Genomic DNA, 15,592 nt, shown 5'->3' with positions numbered 1-15,592 from the left:
ATGAAAAAAAAGTCGTGTGTATCTTTGAGTATCAGAAATTCCTTTTATCTTATCTCTCTCTCTCCCTCTCCCTCTCCCCCTCCCCCATTCCCTCACTTTCCCTTTCACGCCATCCTCACCTCCCCATCTCCCTCCCCTCCCCCTCTTCATCTGCACACCCTCCCTCCCTATCCCCTTCCCCCATTCACACCTATCCCTCTCCCTTCCTCTCCCTCCCCATCTCTTTATTGTTACTCTATCTCCCTGCTCCCACTCTCCCTCTCTCCCTCCTTCCTTCTCCCTCATCTTTCCCTTACTATTCCTTTCTCTCCCTTTCTCTAACCTACTCCCTTTCTTCTTTTCTTCTTATGATCCTACCTCTTCATCCTTCCCTTCTTCCCTTTTTCCTCCCTTTCTACGCCACCTTCCCTATTCTTCCTTCCTTTATACGTTTCTCCCTCTCCCTTTTTCCTCTCTGCACTCTCCACCTCCTCCCCTGTTCTCCCTCCTCCCTTACCTCTCCCTCCCCTCTCTACCTCTCTGTGTTAATCTCTTCCCCTCATATCATACTCTGCCTCCATTTTCCTCTCCCTCCCTCTCTCTCCCTTTGTACATCTATTTTACCATTCCATATTCCCCCTTTCTCTGTTTGTCTTCTGTCTATCTGTCTTCCATATTCTCCCTTAACTAACTCTCCTCCCTCCTCTTCCCATGTTTCCCTTTCCTTCCCCCTTTTTCCTCTTTTTTTTCCCCTTGTCAAGTGTCTGCCTCTTCCCATACTCTCCCTTGACTCTCCTCTATCATCTCCCTCCACATCTCTTTCCTCCTCCCTCCATTCCCCTCCTTTAGTATATACTCCCTCGATAGTATATACCTACACCCTCCCTCCTCTCTCTCTCTCCCTTGACTCTCCTCCATCATCTCCCTCCGTCTCCCTCTCCTCCTCCCTCCATACCCCTCCTTTAGTATATACAACCTTGATAGTATATAGCTACACCCCCCTCCTCTCCCTCTCTCCCTTCCCTCCCTCCTCCTCCCCCCCTCACCGTCCACTCCCATAACCTGCGGCCGATGAATCTACAAAAAACTCCAACTTTTTCGTGCTGTCTTTTTTTTCGGTTCGTGAGAGAGACAACAGAACGGCCTCAGGTAAATGCCAGTCGAGGAATTCCCGGCGCTTTTCACCTGGACGCGCGCACAGGTGAGTGGCGGCGGCGGCGGACAGGTGCGCGCTGAGAGGAAGTGCTCGCTGCTATTTTTTTTTCGATTTTTTTTGTGTTTTATATTTTTGAGTTGTTGAAACGTATATGTGTGGTTGTATCGTCCTCTTTCTTTCTTTCTGTCTGTCTCGCTTTATCTGTCTTTATTTCTATTTCCTTCACTGGTTATATCTGTTTGAAGGAGTAGTTATGATGTTTGTTTATTTATGTTTTTCCATTTTTCAAGGCATTTTATATTAACTTGTAACTCGAAAATGCAACTGATGAAAAGGAAAGGATCTGTTAAATGTATTGTTATTTTTTGTGAATATTTTTTTCATTATAAACTTTAAAAAAATAATGGAGTATATCTGCTATCCCTACTACTACTACTGCTACTACTACTACTACTACGACTACTACTACTGCAACTACTACTACTACTACTACTACTACTACTACTGGATTTTACAATAAAGTAGAGTGTATCACCCCAACTAATATTATTCAAATTCTAACTCACTTTACTTTCCCCATCATCATCATCATCATCATCATCATCACCCATCACCAGCACCAGCAACAAAAACATCAACATTCCAGCATCAACATCAACCACCACATCAATTTCCCTCCTGTCTTCTGTTAGTTCCTTGTTATCATTGTTTTGTTATTGTTCTCCTTATCGTTGTGTTCTTTCCCTCGCCCACTTTTGTTGTTATTGTTTGTTCTTCCGCTGGATTACTCTCTTTCTCTCTCTCGTGTTGCAGAGAGAGAGAGAGAGAGGATTTAGCTATCTTTTTTTTTTCTTTACATTCTTCATATCGGTCGATCGTTATGTGCAAAGCGACTATGAAGGGGCGGGAGAGATTTGTGGAGGGCAGAGTAATATTGTAGGACGAGTTAGTCTGATGACTTTCCTCTGCAGCACGTCTCTCTCTCTCTCTCTCTCTCTCTCTCTCTCTCTCTCTCTCTCTCTCTCTCTCTCTCTCTCTCTCTCTCTCTCTCTCTCTGCCCTAGTTGTTAGTGATTGGTTTGGTTTATTTGTTTATTTTCTGTGTAATCTGTCTTGGTCTGTGTCTGTCTGTCTGTCTTACTCTCTCTCTCCTCTCTCTCTCTCTCTCTCTCTCTCTCTCTCTCTCTCTCTCTCTCTCTCTCTCTCTCTCTCTCTCTCTCTCTCTCTCTCTCTCTCTCTCTCTCTCTCTCTCTCTCTCTCTCTCTCTCTCTCTCTCACCCACATTCCCTTTGCCTTCCCATTCCTTCCCTATCTTCTCCCCTCCTCCCTTCTCCCCTTCTACCTCTCCCTCCCCTTCCTCCCCTTCTCTACCCTTCCCTTCCCTTCTTTCCCCTCGTGACCATGCATACATCACCCTCATCACCCTCTTCCCCCCCTCTCTCCCTCCCCTCTCTCTCTCTCTCTCTCTCTCTCTCTCTCTCTCTCTCTCTCTCTCTCTCTCTCTCTCTCTCTCTCTCTCTCTCTCTCTCTCTCTCTCTCTCTCTCTCTCTCTCTCTCTCTCTCTCTCTCTCTCTCTCTCTCTCTCTCTCTCTCTCTCTCTCTCTCTCTCTCTCTCTCTCTCTCTCTCTCTCTCTCTCTCTCTCTCTCTCTCTCTCTCTCTCTCTCTCTCTCTCTCTCTCTCTCTCTCTCTCTCTCTCTCCTTTAATTCTGTTCTCTCTCTCTCTCTCTCTCTCTCTCTCTCTCTCTCTCTCTCTCTCTCTCTCTCTCTCTCTCTCTCTCTCTCTCTCTCTCTCTCTCCGCCTCCTTTGTGGGGCTTAAAACGTTAATTTAAAGAGTGAATTAACTTATTTGTGAGACGGCGGGGGGTGGAGGGGGGTGGGGGGAGCTGGGGGGTGGGGGAAGGGGAGGGGGGGAGGAGAAGGGGGGAAGGGGTTGGTTTACTTGATGTTTTCTTTTGTTATTGATTTCGTATTTTTTGCATTATTATTATTATTATTATTATTATTATTATTATTATTATTATTATTATTATTATTATTATTATTATTATTATTATTATTTTCCTCTACTTATATTTTTTTTGCGATTTTGCTTCTTATATATTCTACTTTTTTTCTATTTTCCTCTTTTATTCCTTTTTTTCTCTTTCATTCCTCTTTTACTAATCCTTTTTCCTTCTACTTATACGTATATTTTTTTTGCGAATTTACTTCTTACTTTTTTTTGCTTTCTCTTTCTATATTCCTCTTCTCTTTACTATGTGTGTGTGTGTGTGTGTGTGTGTGTGTGTGTGTGTGTGTGTGTGTGTGTGTGTGTGTGTGTGTGTGTGTGTGTGTGTGTGTGTGTGTGTGTGTGTGTGTTTTATTTTCTTGCAATTTTACTTTCTTACCTTTTAGCATTTTATTTTTCCCTCTTCCTTACTGTGTGTGTGTGTGTGTGTGTGTGTGTGTGTGTGTGTGTGTGTGTGTGTGTGTGTGTGTGTACGTATTTTATTCCTGTTGCGTCACCTGAGGGCCTGTGAATGGAGTAATTTCACACTAATATTCCCGGCGCATTCCCACTCCTGAGCTCATTCCCATTCCGAGTTTCTTTTTCATCTTGGGCGCAAATTCGCAATTATTTTGTGTATTAGTTTGGGCGAACGTAAGTTGATTGGAGACTCGTTGGGCTCGTTTTTTTATTTGTGTTTTTATGGCGTGTTTGTTTATTAAGGTTGTATTTTGGACGTGTTTCTGAAAATTGTTATGCTTCGGTTATTGGTAATTCTCCGTTTTGTTTTTTTGTCCTTTTTATTCGCGTTTCTTTACTTAATCATACTTTATTGTTTTATTATTATCTTCATTGTTTCCTTAGTGTCTGTTATTGGTAATTCTCAGTTTTTTTTTTTTATTCGTGAGTTTTATTATTTTACTCATTCTTATTTCAATTGTTTCTTTTTCGTCTATTTTGGGGTGTCATTTTTACCACCAATCTCTATAATATTTCTTATTGTACCGCATTTATATTTTTCATTCGCGAGTTTCTTTACTTAGCCATACTGTCATGTTTTATTATTTTTCTCATTCATATTTCAACTGTTTCTTTTTCGTCTATTTTGGGGCGTCATTTATACCTTTTTGCAATCTCTCTTTACAATATTTATTTTTTTGTACCGCATTTATATTTTTCATTCGCGAGTTTCTTTAGTTAGTCATACTGTCATGTTTTATTATCATCCTCATTCTTACTTCTACTGTTTCTTTCTCTATTTTGGGGTGTCATTTCTACCATTTTTCCAATCTTTGTGTAATATTTATTTTTGTACCGCATTTATATTTTCCTTCTGCTGTTATTTATTTTCTGATATTCCAATCCTTCCCACTTAATAGTTTTTTTTTCCATCCTGAATTGTTTTTGCGTCACCGTTTCAAGTTTCATCCTGCATCAATCCTTTTCAATTCTTCCGTTTTATTGTTTTTTCCTTTCTCTTCTTCACCGTTTCAGATATAATTCCCTTTTAAATTTTCTTCCTATTTTTTCAGTCCTCTTCAACAGCGTTCCAAAATTTTGTTCCCAGGGCGGCGTTCCTTGTTCCCAGGCCGCGGGGGATCACGTGACACAATTAGCCTTGTTATTAGCTCGCTGTCGCCTCACCCGCGCTAACTGCCAATTATCCAGTAGCTGCTGCTGGCTTGTTACACGCCCCGCCAACTCCCTTCACACCCTCACTCACACCTCACGCCCCACGCCTTCCTAACCTACTCTTTCTTTTTCTTTGTTATCCGTATTAAGTTCTGTTTTTCTCCTGTTCTTGTTTATCTTGTTGCTATTCTTGTTCTGCTTCTTGTTTTGTCCTTGTTTTTTTTCTTCCTCTTCAGTCTCCCTCTCCTTTTTCTTTCCTATTCTCAACGTCTTTGCTTTGTTGTTGTTTGTTGTTCTTGTACATCTTTTCTTTTTCTTGTTCTTGTTATTGTGCTTCTTCGTCTTCTTGTTCTTTTTCTTCTTCTTCTTTTTTCTTCTTTTCTTCTTCTTCTTCTTCTTTTTCTTTAAATGAATCTCAACAGTCTCTTATATTTTTAGTGCATAGAAGGGGAAGAATGCATACTTTTCACTGCTATCGAAAAAAATACCAATTGAAAAAAAAAAAATATCACCACCACCACTACTACCACCACCACCACTTTCAACACCACTAACAACAACACCAACAACATCAACGAGGCTAAAGTGCCCTCCGAGTGCATAATCACCTCCGTAATTGGCTGTAAAAGTGTCACGGGAATGGACGCTAATCGGTGAGCGGGAATGGTGAGCCGGGAATGGTGAGCCGGGAATGGGGGGGTGATGGGGGGCGGGGCGGGAGTGCATTTGTAATTACTGGTGATGGGGGAGGAGGGAGGGTGGCGAAGGTGGGGAGGAGGAATATGGGAGTGGTGTGTGTGTGTTTGTGTGTTAGTAATGTTGTTGTTGTTGTTGTTGTTGTTGTTCCGTTATGCATATTTTTGTTTGCTTTTTCTTTACTTTTTTTTTTTTTACATATTCAAGAAAAAAATAACTAATAGAAAGTTTGATATTTTTTCTCTTACACTTTAAAACACACACACACACACACACACACACACACACACACACACACACACACACACACACACACATTTCACCCCCACCTCCTCCCCCACTTCCCCCCACTTCCCCAACCCCCCACCCACCCCTCCTCTACGCCCCCCTCCCCACACCCCCTTCCCTCCCCCCCCTCACACATAGAGGCCAATCAAACGCAGGTGTATCGTTAAACCGGCGGTACTCGGCTCGCGGGCTGCCCACTCACGAGCCACTCTGCGCCAAGTACCGCCATCCCATCGCCGCCATTCCGCCGCCGCTGATGGCACCAACAACGTGATTATGGCGGGAATGGCACGTGTTTGTGGCGTTTGTTTTTTGTATGTTTGTATGTTTGTTTTGAATTGTAGGGCGATGCTTTGATTGTGTTTGTGATTATTTGTTTGCGATTTGTTTATTTTTACTGTGGGTGATTTTCTGTTTGCTTTGTTTGTCTCTCTGTTTGTTTGTTTATTTATGTGGTTTGCTTGTTCTGTTTGTGTATTGTTTATGATCGTTTGTGATTTGATTTTTTTTTGTTTTGTTTGGATTGTGTGTTTGTGTGCGGTGTGTGTGTGTGTGTGTGTGTGTGTGTGTGTGTGTGTGTGTGTGTGTGTGTGTGTGTGCTTGTTTGTGGGTGAGTTATTTGGAGATTGTTATTGTGATTGTTTATAATTTGTTTTTGTACGATTTTTTGGATTTGTATGTTTGTGTGTTTTAAGTTTTGTGTTATTTTTTGCTTGTTTATTGGTGAGGCGTTTGGTTGTTACTTTTTTTTTTTGTCTAGGTTGTGTTGTCTTTCAGCATATTTTTTTTTCTTTTTATCCTCTATTGTATTTTTTCTTCTACTGTATTTCTATTATTCTAGTTTCTTTTCTTCTCTGTCTATTTATTCTATCTTTAGTTCATTTCCTTCGTCCCTTCCTTGATATCCTTCTCTTCTTTATTCTCTCCTCTTCTTTCCTCCTTCTTTTATCTACTTTTCCTTGTCTCCTCTTCCTTTCTTCTCTTCTCCTTTCCCTGTCCTATCCTTTCATTCTTCCTGGTTCTCCCTTCTTTCCAGTCGCTTCTCCCTCTCCTTCCTCTCCCTGTTTCTTCCTCTCCCTCCTCTTGATGCACCCTCTTTCCTCTCCCTGCTTTTTCCTTTTATTCTTCCTGGTTCTCCCTTCTTTCCAGTCGCTTCTCCCTCTCCTTAATTCCTCTCCCTGTTTCTTCCTCTCCCTCCGCTTAATGCAGCCTCTCTCCTCTCCCTGGTTCTTCCTCCCTTTCCTCTCCCTGTTTTTTCCTTTTATTCTTCCTGATTCTTCCTTCCTTACTCTCGCTTCTTCCTCTCCTGTCTTTCCTTGTTTCTTCTTCTCCCTCCTCTTGATTTCTTCCTTTCCTTCCTCTCCCTGTCTTTTCCTTCCTCTCCTTCCTCTGCTACTTCCTCTACTCACTCCTCTCCTGCCTTCCTCCTCTTCCTCCTCTCCCGTCCTCTCCACCGTCATTTTAACCTTTCCCCTTCGCCCCTCAACGGATTTAGAGTTTTGTTTGTATTCTCTTTCTCTCGTTTTTTTCTTCCTCATATTCCTGCATTTTCCTCCTCCCCCTCCTCCTCCTCCTCTTCCTCTCCTCTTTCTCCCCCTCTTCTACAACTAATACAACTACTGTTAATTTCTTTCTCTGCTATAAATTCTACAACAACTACTTCTGCTACTACTACTACTACTACTACTGCTACTACTACTACTGCTACTATGATATCGGTTTTCATTATATCGAGTTTCCTTTCCTTTGTAAATGTTTGTCAGTTCTTAACAATTCGATTTTCTGTGTGTGTGTGTGTGTGTGTGTGTGTGTGTGTGTGTGTGTAAGAGAGAGAGAGAGAGAGAGAGAGAGAGAGAGAGAGAGAGAGAGAGAGAGAGAGAGAGAGAGAGAGAGAGAGAGAGTAGGGGGAATTAAGCAAGAGAATGTCTAAAGGCAGCACCACCACCATCACCACCATCACCACCACCACCACCATCACCACCACTATGAACACCACAACTATTATATCCCCTCCACTACCACCCCCCACCACTATTATAACCACCACCACCACTACCAACACCATCACGAAGACCATCACCATCACCCCCACCATCACCTCCACCATCACCGCCGGAGCCTGCCACACTGCGCCTCTCCCCCCCTTACACTCCCTCCCTCTCCCCCCCTCCCCCCGCCGGTCCAGTTTTCATTACTCCTTGGCCCTTGGTCCATCATCTGGCCGCCGCCGTTCTAATAAAGGCCAGCCGGATATTGACACGCCGGATCCGTCCGTCTCTGCGACTAAATACGGGTTTAATAAAGTGTGACAGCGCCGGCTAAATACCTATTCGCATACAGCTCTTCCCCGTACGCACTAAATTCCAATACAAGTTCTTTGCAGCAGACGACTTACCGCCTCTATTCACCAGCCACCCCTGCCGCTGCCCCGTCTGGCGAATGGTCAATATTGCGCTGCATTGCCCTCCGCCCCTTTCATATGCACCCATTATTGCCAATATCCCCGCTGCAGGCACGTACATAAGCGCATTTGCAACTTCACCTCAGCGAAATGGCGAATTCAGATTACCCAACTAGCATTCAAGTTGCTCATCTCCGCGAACACCGATCAGGCGGGGCGACAGGGAGACCGTGCGCCGCTATATTTTGCCTCTCCATTACTGCCTACGTTAACTCTAATATCTGCAGCGGCGGGCAAGACAGAGGTGCAATACTAGGGGTCGCTGCGCCCGCTTTTAACTTGGGCCGCACGGATGACACTATTTGGAGCTCACACTTAAGGCTATTGAAGGCGGATATGGCGGCGGTAATGACGGCTGGAGGCAGTGTTTACAGCGGGACCTCGATAGCTGCCGCGGTTGTTCGGTCGGCGCGAGAATGCAAGCTCAATACCCTCCTGTCCTGGCCCTCACGGTGTTATTGTCTCACCTTCGCCCTCCTCCCCCTGGCCTCACCTGCACTCCCCTACCTCTCTCCCTACCTGACTATCTCTACCTCCCTCCCCCTGCCGGCGCCTCTCCGTCTCTCGTCAACAGGGCAGATATCTCTTCGTCTGTATCATATCTGTCGCCGCCCTCCGCGCTTATGAAAGTTCGGTCCCGGCACGCTTCGGCCCGTGATCGCCTCTTGCCGCTGTCATCTGTTGCTTCTATATCTCTCTATACATACATATTTCCTTGACCTGCCTGCCTGTGTACGTTTGAGAGGGGGAAGGGGAGGGGGGACTGTGTGTGTGTGTGTGTGTGTGTGTGTGTGTGTGTGTACGGAGGGTCACTCGGCGAGGGTCTTATTCCGTGATGTTAAATTGAGAAGTTTACGTCGGAGAGTTTAACTGTTGCGTATAATCACGGTGCGCCCTTATCCCTCCCCCTCCCTCCCTCCCTCCCCCTCCCTCTCTCTCTCTCTCCCTCTCTCCCCATGAATTATTGACATTTTCCCCTCTTCTGCACCATCATTCCTCTCTCTCTCTCTCTCTCTCTCTCTCTCTCTCTCTCTCTCTCTCTCTCTCTCTCTCTCTCTCTCTCTCTCTCTCTCTCTCTCTCTCTCTCTCTCTCTCTCTCTCTCTCTCTCTCTCTCTCTCTCTCTCTCTCTCTCTCTCTCTCTCTCTCTCTCTCTCTCTCTCTCTCTCTCTCTCTCTCTCTCTCTCTCTCTCTCTCTCTCTCTCTCATCACCTCATGGCAAAGTAAACAAGGTGTGTGTGTGTGTGTGTGTGTGTGTGTGTGTGTGTGTACGTCAGCGCCACCTTCAAGCATTTTTTCGTGACTTTCATAATTATTCTTTAGGAGGATTATTTTCAATGTTCTGCAGACCTATTTTTTTCTTTTTTTGTTGTTACTTGTTCTCCATTCTCTCTCTCTCTCTCTCTCTCTCTCTCTCTCTCTCTCTCTCTCTCTCTCTCTCTCTCTCTCTCTCTCTCTCTCTCTCTCTCTCTCTCTCTCTCTCTCTCTCTCTCTCTCTCTCTCTCTCTCTCTCTCTCTCCACCCTTCTCCACTCCCGTTTCCTACTCCCTTTCCCTCTTCTCTCCCTCCTCCTCCTTTTACTAATCCTTAAGCCTTATGTCTGTCTTTCTTAAACCTTACTTTTCTAGTCTTTTTCTCCCCTTCATTATTTTGTCTTTGCCTGTTTGTTTTCCTCTCCTCTCTTCTCTTCCCTTCTTCATAATGCATTGTCGTTTTTAATCTCTTCCTCCTCTCTCCTTTAACTCCTTCTTTTGCATTCTTCCCCTTTTTATTTTTCTTCCAATTTCTCGAACTCTCGCTCTTTTGTTTTCTTTTCTTCTCTCTTTCCTTCCTTCTTTCTTTCGTCTTCCCTCAACTTCCTCCCTTTTAATTTTTTTTTTGCTACCTCCCATTCTCTCTTCTTCGTCTTCAGTTCACTTCCCTCTCATTCTTTTCTTCATTTCCTCCTTTCTTCCCCTGCTGTGTTTTGGTTTTCTTTTTTGTTTTTCAACTAAAACTTCTTTCTCCAACCCTCCTCTCTTCCTTACTTCTCATTCTGACCAACTTCCTTCTGCATCTTCTTTCCTTCTCTCCTTTCTTACCAACCTTCTTTCCACAACTCCTTTACTTCTCTCCTCTCCTTTCCTCCCTTCTTCTCATTCTTGCCTACCTTCCATCTACATCATCCTTTCTTATCCTTTTCTTCTCTCCTTTATTTATCTCATTCTTGTTTACCTTCCTACCATGTATGCAAACCTTTCTTTCCCCGTCTCTTTTCCTCCCCTCTCTACTCTCTTGATTCTCACCTTCCTTCTTTTCTTCTACGATTCCTTTCCTTTTCTCTGTTTCGCTATTCCTATCCCCTTTTCACACTCCCTCGCAATCTCTCACTTTCACTCTTTATTGTTCTCCGTTTCTTTTCCTTCCCTCTCTTAACTCTTACATTCTTTCCTCCCACCTACAACTCTCTTTCCTTCTCCTTTTCCTCATTTTCCTTTCCTCCCCTTTACCCCATCCCCTTCTCACACCTCACTTTCACTCCCCCCACCTTTTCACTTTCACTCTCTGGCTCACCTGTATCCGGTCCTCAGGTAGGTCTAGTTTGAGGGACAGCATCTCTCGGGCGTACACATCGGGGTAGTGGGCGTCCTTGAAGGCCTTCTCGAGCTCCTCCAGCTGGTAGGATGTGAAGATTGTCCTGCAGGGGGCGTGAAGGAGAGGGAGTTAGTGAAGGATATCGAGGGTGTAGGATGAGTTACTAAAGGATGCTGATAAGGTAGGATGTCTATAGTGATGGGGTGGTCATGAAGAATGTTGAGAGCGTAGGATAAGATAGTAGATGATGTTAAAGGAATTGGGTAAGTTAGTATTGGATGGTAATAGGATAGGATGAACTAGCGAAGGAGGATGTTGATGGTAAAGGATATGATGAGTTAGTCAAGGATGTCGAAGGGATAGGATGAGGTAATAAAGGATGTTGATAGGATAGGGTTAACTAGAGAAAGATGTTGATGGTAAAGGATAGGATAAGTTAGTCAAGGGTGTCGAAGGGATAGGATGATTTAGTAAAGGATGTTCAAAGGTAGGATGTTTTTAGTGATGAGGGATGGTATGAAGGAGGGGAAGTAAGTGAAGGATGTTGAGGGTAGAGGATAAGTCAAAAAAGGATGTTGAGGGTATATATAGGTATGATGGTGGTGATGCTGACGATGAGGATGATGATGACCGTGATGTTGATGGGGTAACGAAGGAGGACAAGTGATGAGGTATTAGTGGTAAAGACAAGAGGACAACGAGGTCACCGCCGCGCGTGATAATTAAGACAAAAAACAAAAAAGCATCGGAGCAGGAAAAGAAGGAAAATAATAAAACAATGAAGCGCCAGAGAAAGAAAAAAAAAGAATATGAGGAAATGAAGAGCCCGAGAGAGAAAGGAAGGGAAAAAATAAGGCTTAGAAAATAAGTAAGAAAGAAAAAAATATGAATCAGAAAAAAGGAAAACAAAAACAATAAAGAATAAGAGAAAGACAGGTAAACAACAACAACAACAACAACAAAACAAGCAATAGAAGGGAGTATGATAATAAGTAGACCAGATAAATAGGTTATAGAAGATTGTTTTGTTATCTGTAAATTCATTGTCTTATTTGTCTGTTTATCTATCTGTCTGTCTGTCTGTCTGTATAGATGTAAAGATTGTTGGACATGTATTTCTGCCTGTATATTTATCTGTCTATGTCTGTCTGTATGTGTCTGTGTCTGTTTGTCTGTATGTCTGAGTGTTTGTATCTGTTTTATTCTCTGTATCTATCTGTCTGTCTATCTATCTATCCCTTTCTCCCTTCTTCCCTCCCTCTCCCTCCCCCTCCCCCCTCCCCCCCTTCATGAATCAAAGCAAGCCAGAGATCATCAATCAATATTTCATCACACTAAGACCTTGTTTGGCCCTCACACACACACACACACACACACACACACACACACACACACACACACACACACACACACACACACACACACACACACACACACACACACACACACACACACACACACACCTGCCGCCTCCTCACACCTGGCTGCCCCGCGCTACACCTGGCTTCACATGGCTTCACGGGCCGCCATTTACTCTCCACCTGTCTGTCTTGATTGGCCTCACCTGACTTCACCTGTTTTTTACTTTTTTTTTTTTCCTGATAGGCGTTGGTCGTATTCTTTTTTTGTTTTGTATGTTTTTTTTTGTTTTTTTTGTGGCCTTTCTTCCTTCCTCTTTGTTCCTTTGTCTTGTCGCATTAAGGGATTTCTATATTCTTTTCCTCCTTCCTTTTGTTGCTGAGTTATGATTTTAGGTTATTTCTTTCTTTTCGATTGGAGGAATTGTTTATTTTGGGGTGATTTCGAATTTTTTTGTGTGGGATTTATTTATGTTGTGAATTTCAAGACTTATTGGGATACCTTCATTGAGAAATATAGGCTACATTCGCTATCTTTCACATTTCTCAAACCTCACCACTGACTAACTTCACTATAAAAAAATGGCAAAATTGCTGTACTCATCTATCAATATTAGTTAACCCGTTATTGCTTGTCTGTTGAATCCGCATATATCAAACTTAATTAGATTACTATGAGTCTTTCCTTGCTTTCTTACTACCAGACCCTCATTCTCATCACGAACTTATCTATCTTAAACAAATTTCTATCAGTTCTACTTCGCTCTCTAACTCCCAAAACCTCAATCTAACTCAAACTCATTTCTACAAGTCCCATCCTGCTCCCATACTTCCAGAACCTTATTGATATCACCCTTATTATAGCCCTTCATCCATATATCTGTTACCTTGTGTATAACTTCAGGAAAAAATATATATTCAACATGGAACCATTTTCTTAGCTCTTTTCCTTGCTTTCATCCCCCAGCATCTCTATATCCCCCTTCCCTTTCTCCCCTGTAATACACTTCTCTGCCCCAGCATCCATCCTTTCTCCCTCCCCTGCATTCCTTTCTCCCTCCACTTAAAACATTACCCTCTCCCTTCCCACCTCTCTGTCTCTCCCTTTCTCCCTGTAGTAGATCTCAGCCTCCCTTTTCTCTTGTCTCCCTCTCTCCCAATCTCCCTCCCTCCCTTCATTTTCGAGACTCTGCCCTTTTCTTTGTTTTCCTCTACCTCTTCCTTTCTTTCGTACCTGCCTTTATTTTCTCTACTACACCACTTTCTGCATTTTCCTTGCGATCCTTTCTTTCCTTCTCTCCCTGTTTGGTTTCTACCTATGTATCTTCCTTCTTTCTCTCTCTTCTTTTCCTCCCTTGATACACTTTCACTCTCTCTTCCTGCCTTCTACCTGTATATTTTTCTCTTTCTCCTTTTCTTCCTTCACTCCCTTTCCTTACTACCTACCTGTTCATCTCCCTTCTTCCCTCTCTTCTTTTCCTCCCAACGCACACACATACACGTTTCTCTCTCTCTCTCTCTCTCTCTCTCTCTCTCTCTCTCTCTCTCTCTCTCTCTCTCTCTCTCTCTCTCTCTCTCTCTCTCTCTCTCTCTCTCTCTCTCTCTCTCTCTCTCTCTCTCTCTCTCTTCTCATCTCTTCTCCCTTTGAATCTTTCTCTCCCTGTTCTTATTACCTCCCTTCTCTTCTTTTCCTCTCTCTACACACACACTCTTTCTCCCTCTCGTTTTCTCTCTCCCTTCTCATCTATTCTCCCTCTATCTCTCACTCGTCGCAGTCTTCTCCCTGCACATCTCTTTCTCCCTTTCCTTACTACCTCCCTTCTCTCTTCTTTTCCTTCCTGCACACATAAACTAACACTCACGTTGTCTCTATCTCCCTCCCTCTCGTTGTCTCTCTTCTCCCTTCTCATCTCTCTCTCCATCTCTTTCTCCCTTTCCTTACTACCTCCCTTCTCTCTTCTTTTCCTTCCTGCACACATAAACTAACACTCACGTTGTCTCTATCTCCCTCCCTCTCGTTGTCTCTTCTCCCTTCTCATCTCATCTCCCTCTCAGGCGTAGCGGCGGGCGGGAGATAATTGTGGGTCGGGGGTTAATTCCGCGTGGCTGTGGCTCCTGATGAAGGCCGGGGCTCAGTTGTGGCGGGTCGTTGCCTCCGCCGACTCTTAATTGTGGCTAAAAGTTGGACAATAGCAGCGCGCGGCTCCCTTGGTCTCGCCTGTGTGTGTGTGTGTGTGTGTGTGTGTGTGTGTGTGTGTGTGTGTGTGTGTGTCTAACTGTGTGGGGGGCCTGGGGGTTAGGGGCTATGGGGGGTAGGGGTGGGGGTATGTGTGTGTGTGTGTGTGTGTGTGTGTGTGTGTGTGTGTGTGTGTGTGTGTGTGTGTGTGTGTGTGTGTGTGGTTGTGTTTCTCCCTCTCTCCCTTTCAGTTTCTCTCTTTCCCCAGCCTCTTACTTTTTTTTAGTTAAGTTTATCTGTCTTTTTCTTTTTTTTATTGTTTTTCTTTATTATTTTTCTTTGTGTATTCCCTTTGTCTCACTTCCTCTTTTCCCAGCCTCTTAGTTTTTGAATTTGTTTTGTATATATTTTCTTCTTTTTCTACTTTTTCTCTTATTCATTTCTCTTTCTTTGTTTCTCTCTGTTTCCCTTCGTCTCAGTTTCCTTTTCCTCAGCCTCTTTTAGTTTTTCATTTTAATTTGTATTTCTTTTTTCTTTCTTTCCTTTCCTTCTTTCTTTCTTTTTTTCTCTCTCTTTCTGTCCTTTTTTCTCTTTCAGGTGTTCTTATGTTCTTCTCAATAACTTTTTCGGTGGTCTCATTATCTCTTGGTGTTGATGTGGTCTCTGGTTCATCCCGTTCCATCCTCTTCCAGTTCTTGTTCTTTAATCTTCTTCTCTTGTATAGTTGTATAGTTATTTATTTATTCACTTATTCTTTTCAACTGTCTATTAATTCAGCCCTTCATTCCTTCATCCATTTATTGAGTTACTTTTCGTTAGGAAGGAAATCGGTTATGTCGTCAATGTCTAAATTTTCTTGCCATTTATTTTTCGCTGGTGTGTGTGAGCGAAGGGTGGAAGGAAGGGGAACTTAGGAAGAAAAAGGGAGAAGGCAGAGAGAGAGAGAGAGAGAGAGAGAGAGAGGTTGAGAGGGAGGGAGAGAGGGAAGGAGGGAGGGAAGTAGTTGAATGTGCCTTTTTTTGACATTCCAGAAGAGAGAGAGAGAGAGAGAGAGAGAGAAGGACAGGAGACATTTTTTAATTGAAGGGCGATAGATGAACGAGGATAATGGCCACAGAGAGGAAGGTGAGGCCCGCGACCCGATCCTCGCCGTCCGTCACTCACTCATTAAGAAAAGAAAAGAAAATAATACCGAAAAATACCTTCATTGGGGTTTAAATTTCACTTCCATCTTACCCATCACTCCTCGGCAATCATTCCGCGCCCTCCCTTCTTTTCCCTTGTTT

General features: G+C 43.5%; 1 protein-coding gene across 2 annotated transcripts in view; it reads right to left on the bottom strand.

Moving 5' to 3' along the window:
* The window catches only part of LOC126981485 (visual system homeobox 1-like), a 73,106-nt gene that overhangs the window by 21,218 nt on the left and 36,296 nt on the right, over positions 1–15,592 (bottom strand). For both annotated transcript variants that reach the window (XM_050832570.1, XM_050832571.1), the window contains exon 3: positions 10,752–10,875. In XM_050832570.1, coding sequence (XP_050688527.1) covers positions 10,752–10,875 — 124 coding nt within the window. The remainder of the gene's footprint in view (positions 1–10,751; positions 10,876–15,592) is intronic.

Source organism: Eriocheir sinensis, chromosome 48 (assembly GCF_024679095.1).
Source record: "Eriocheir sinensis breed Jianghai 21 chromosome 48, ASM2467909v1, whole genome shotgun sequence".
Lineage (NCBI taxonomy): Eukaryota > Metazoa > Arthropoda > Malacostraca > Decapoda > Varunidae > Eriocheir > Eriocheir sinensis.
Note: the sequence above shows the minus strand (reverse complement) of the source record. Positions and strands in the feature narration are given on the sequence as shown.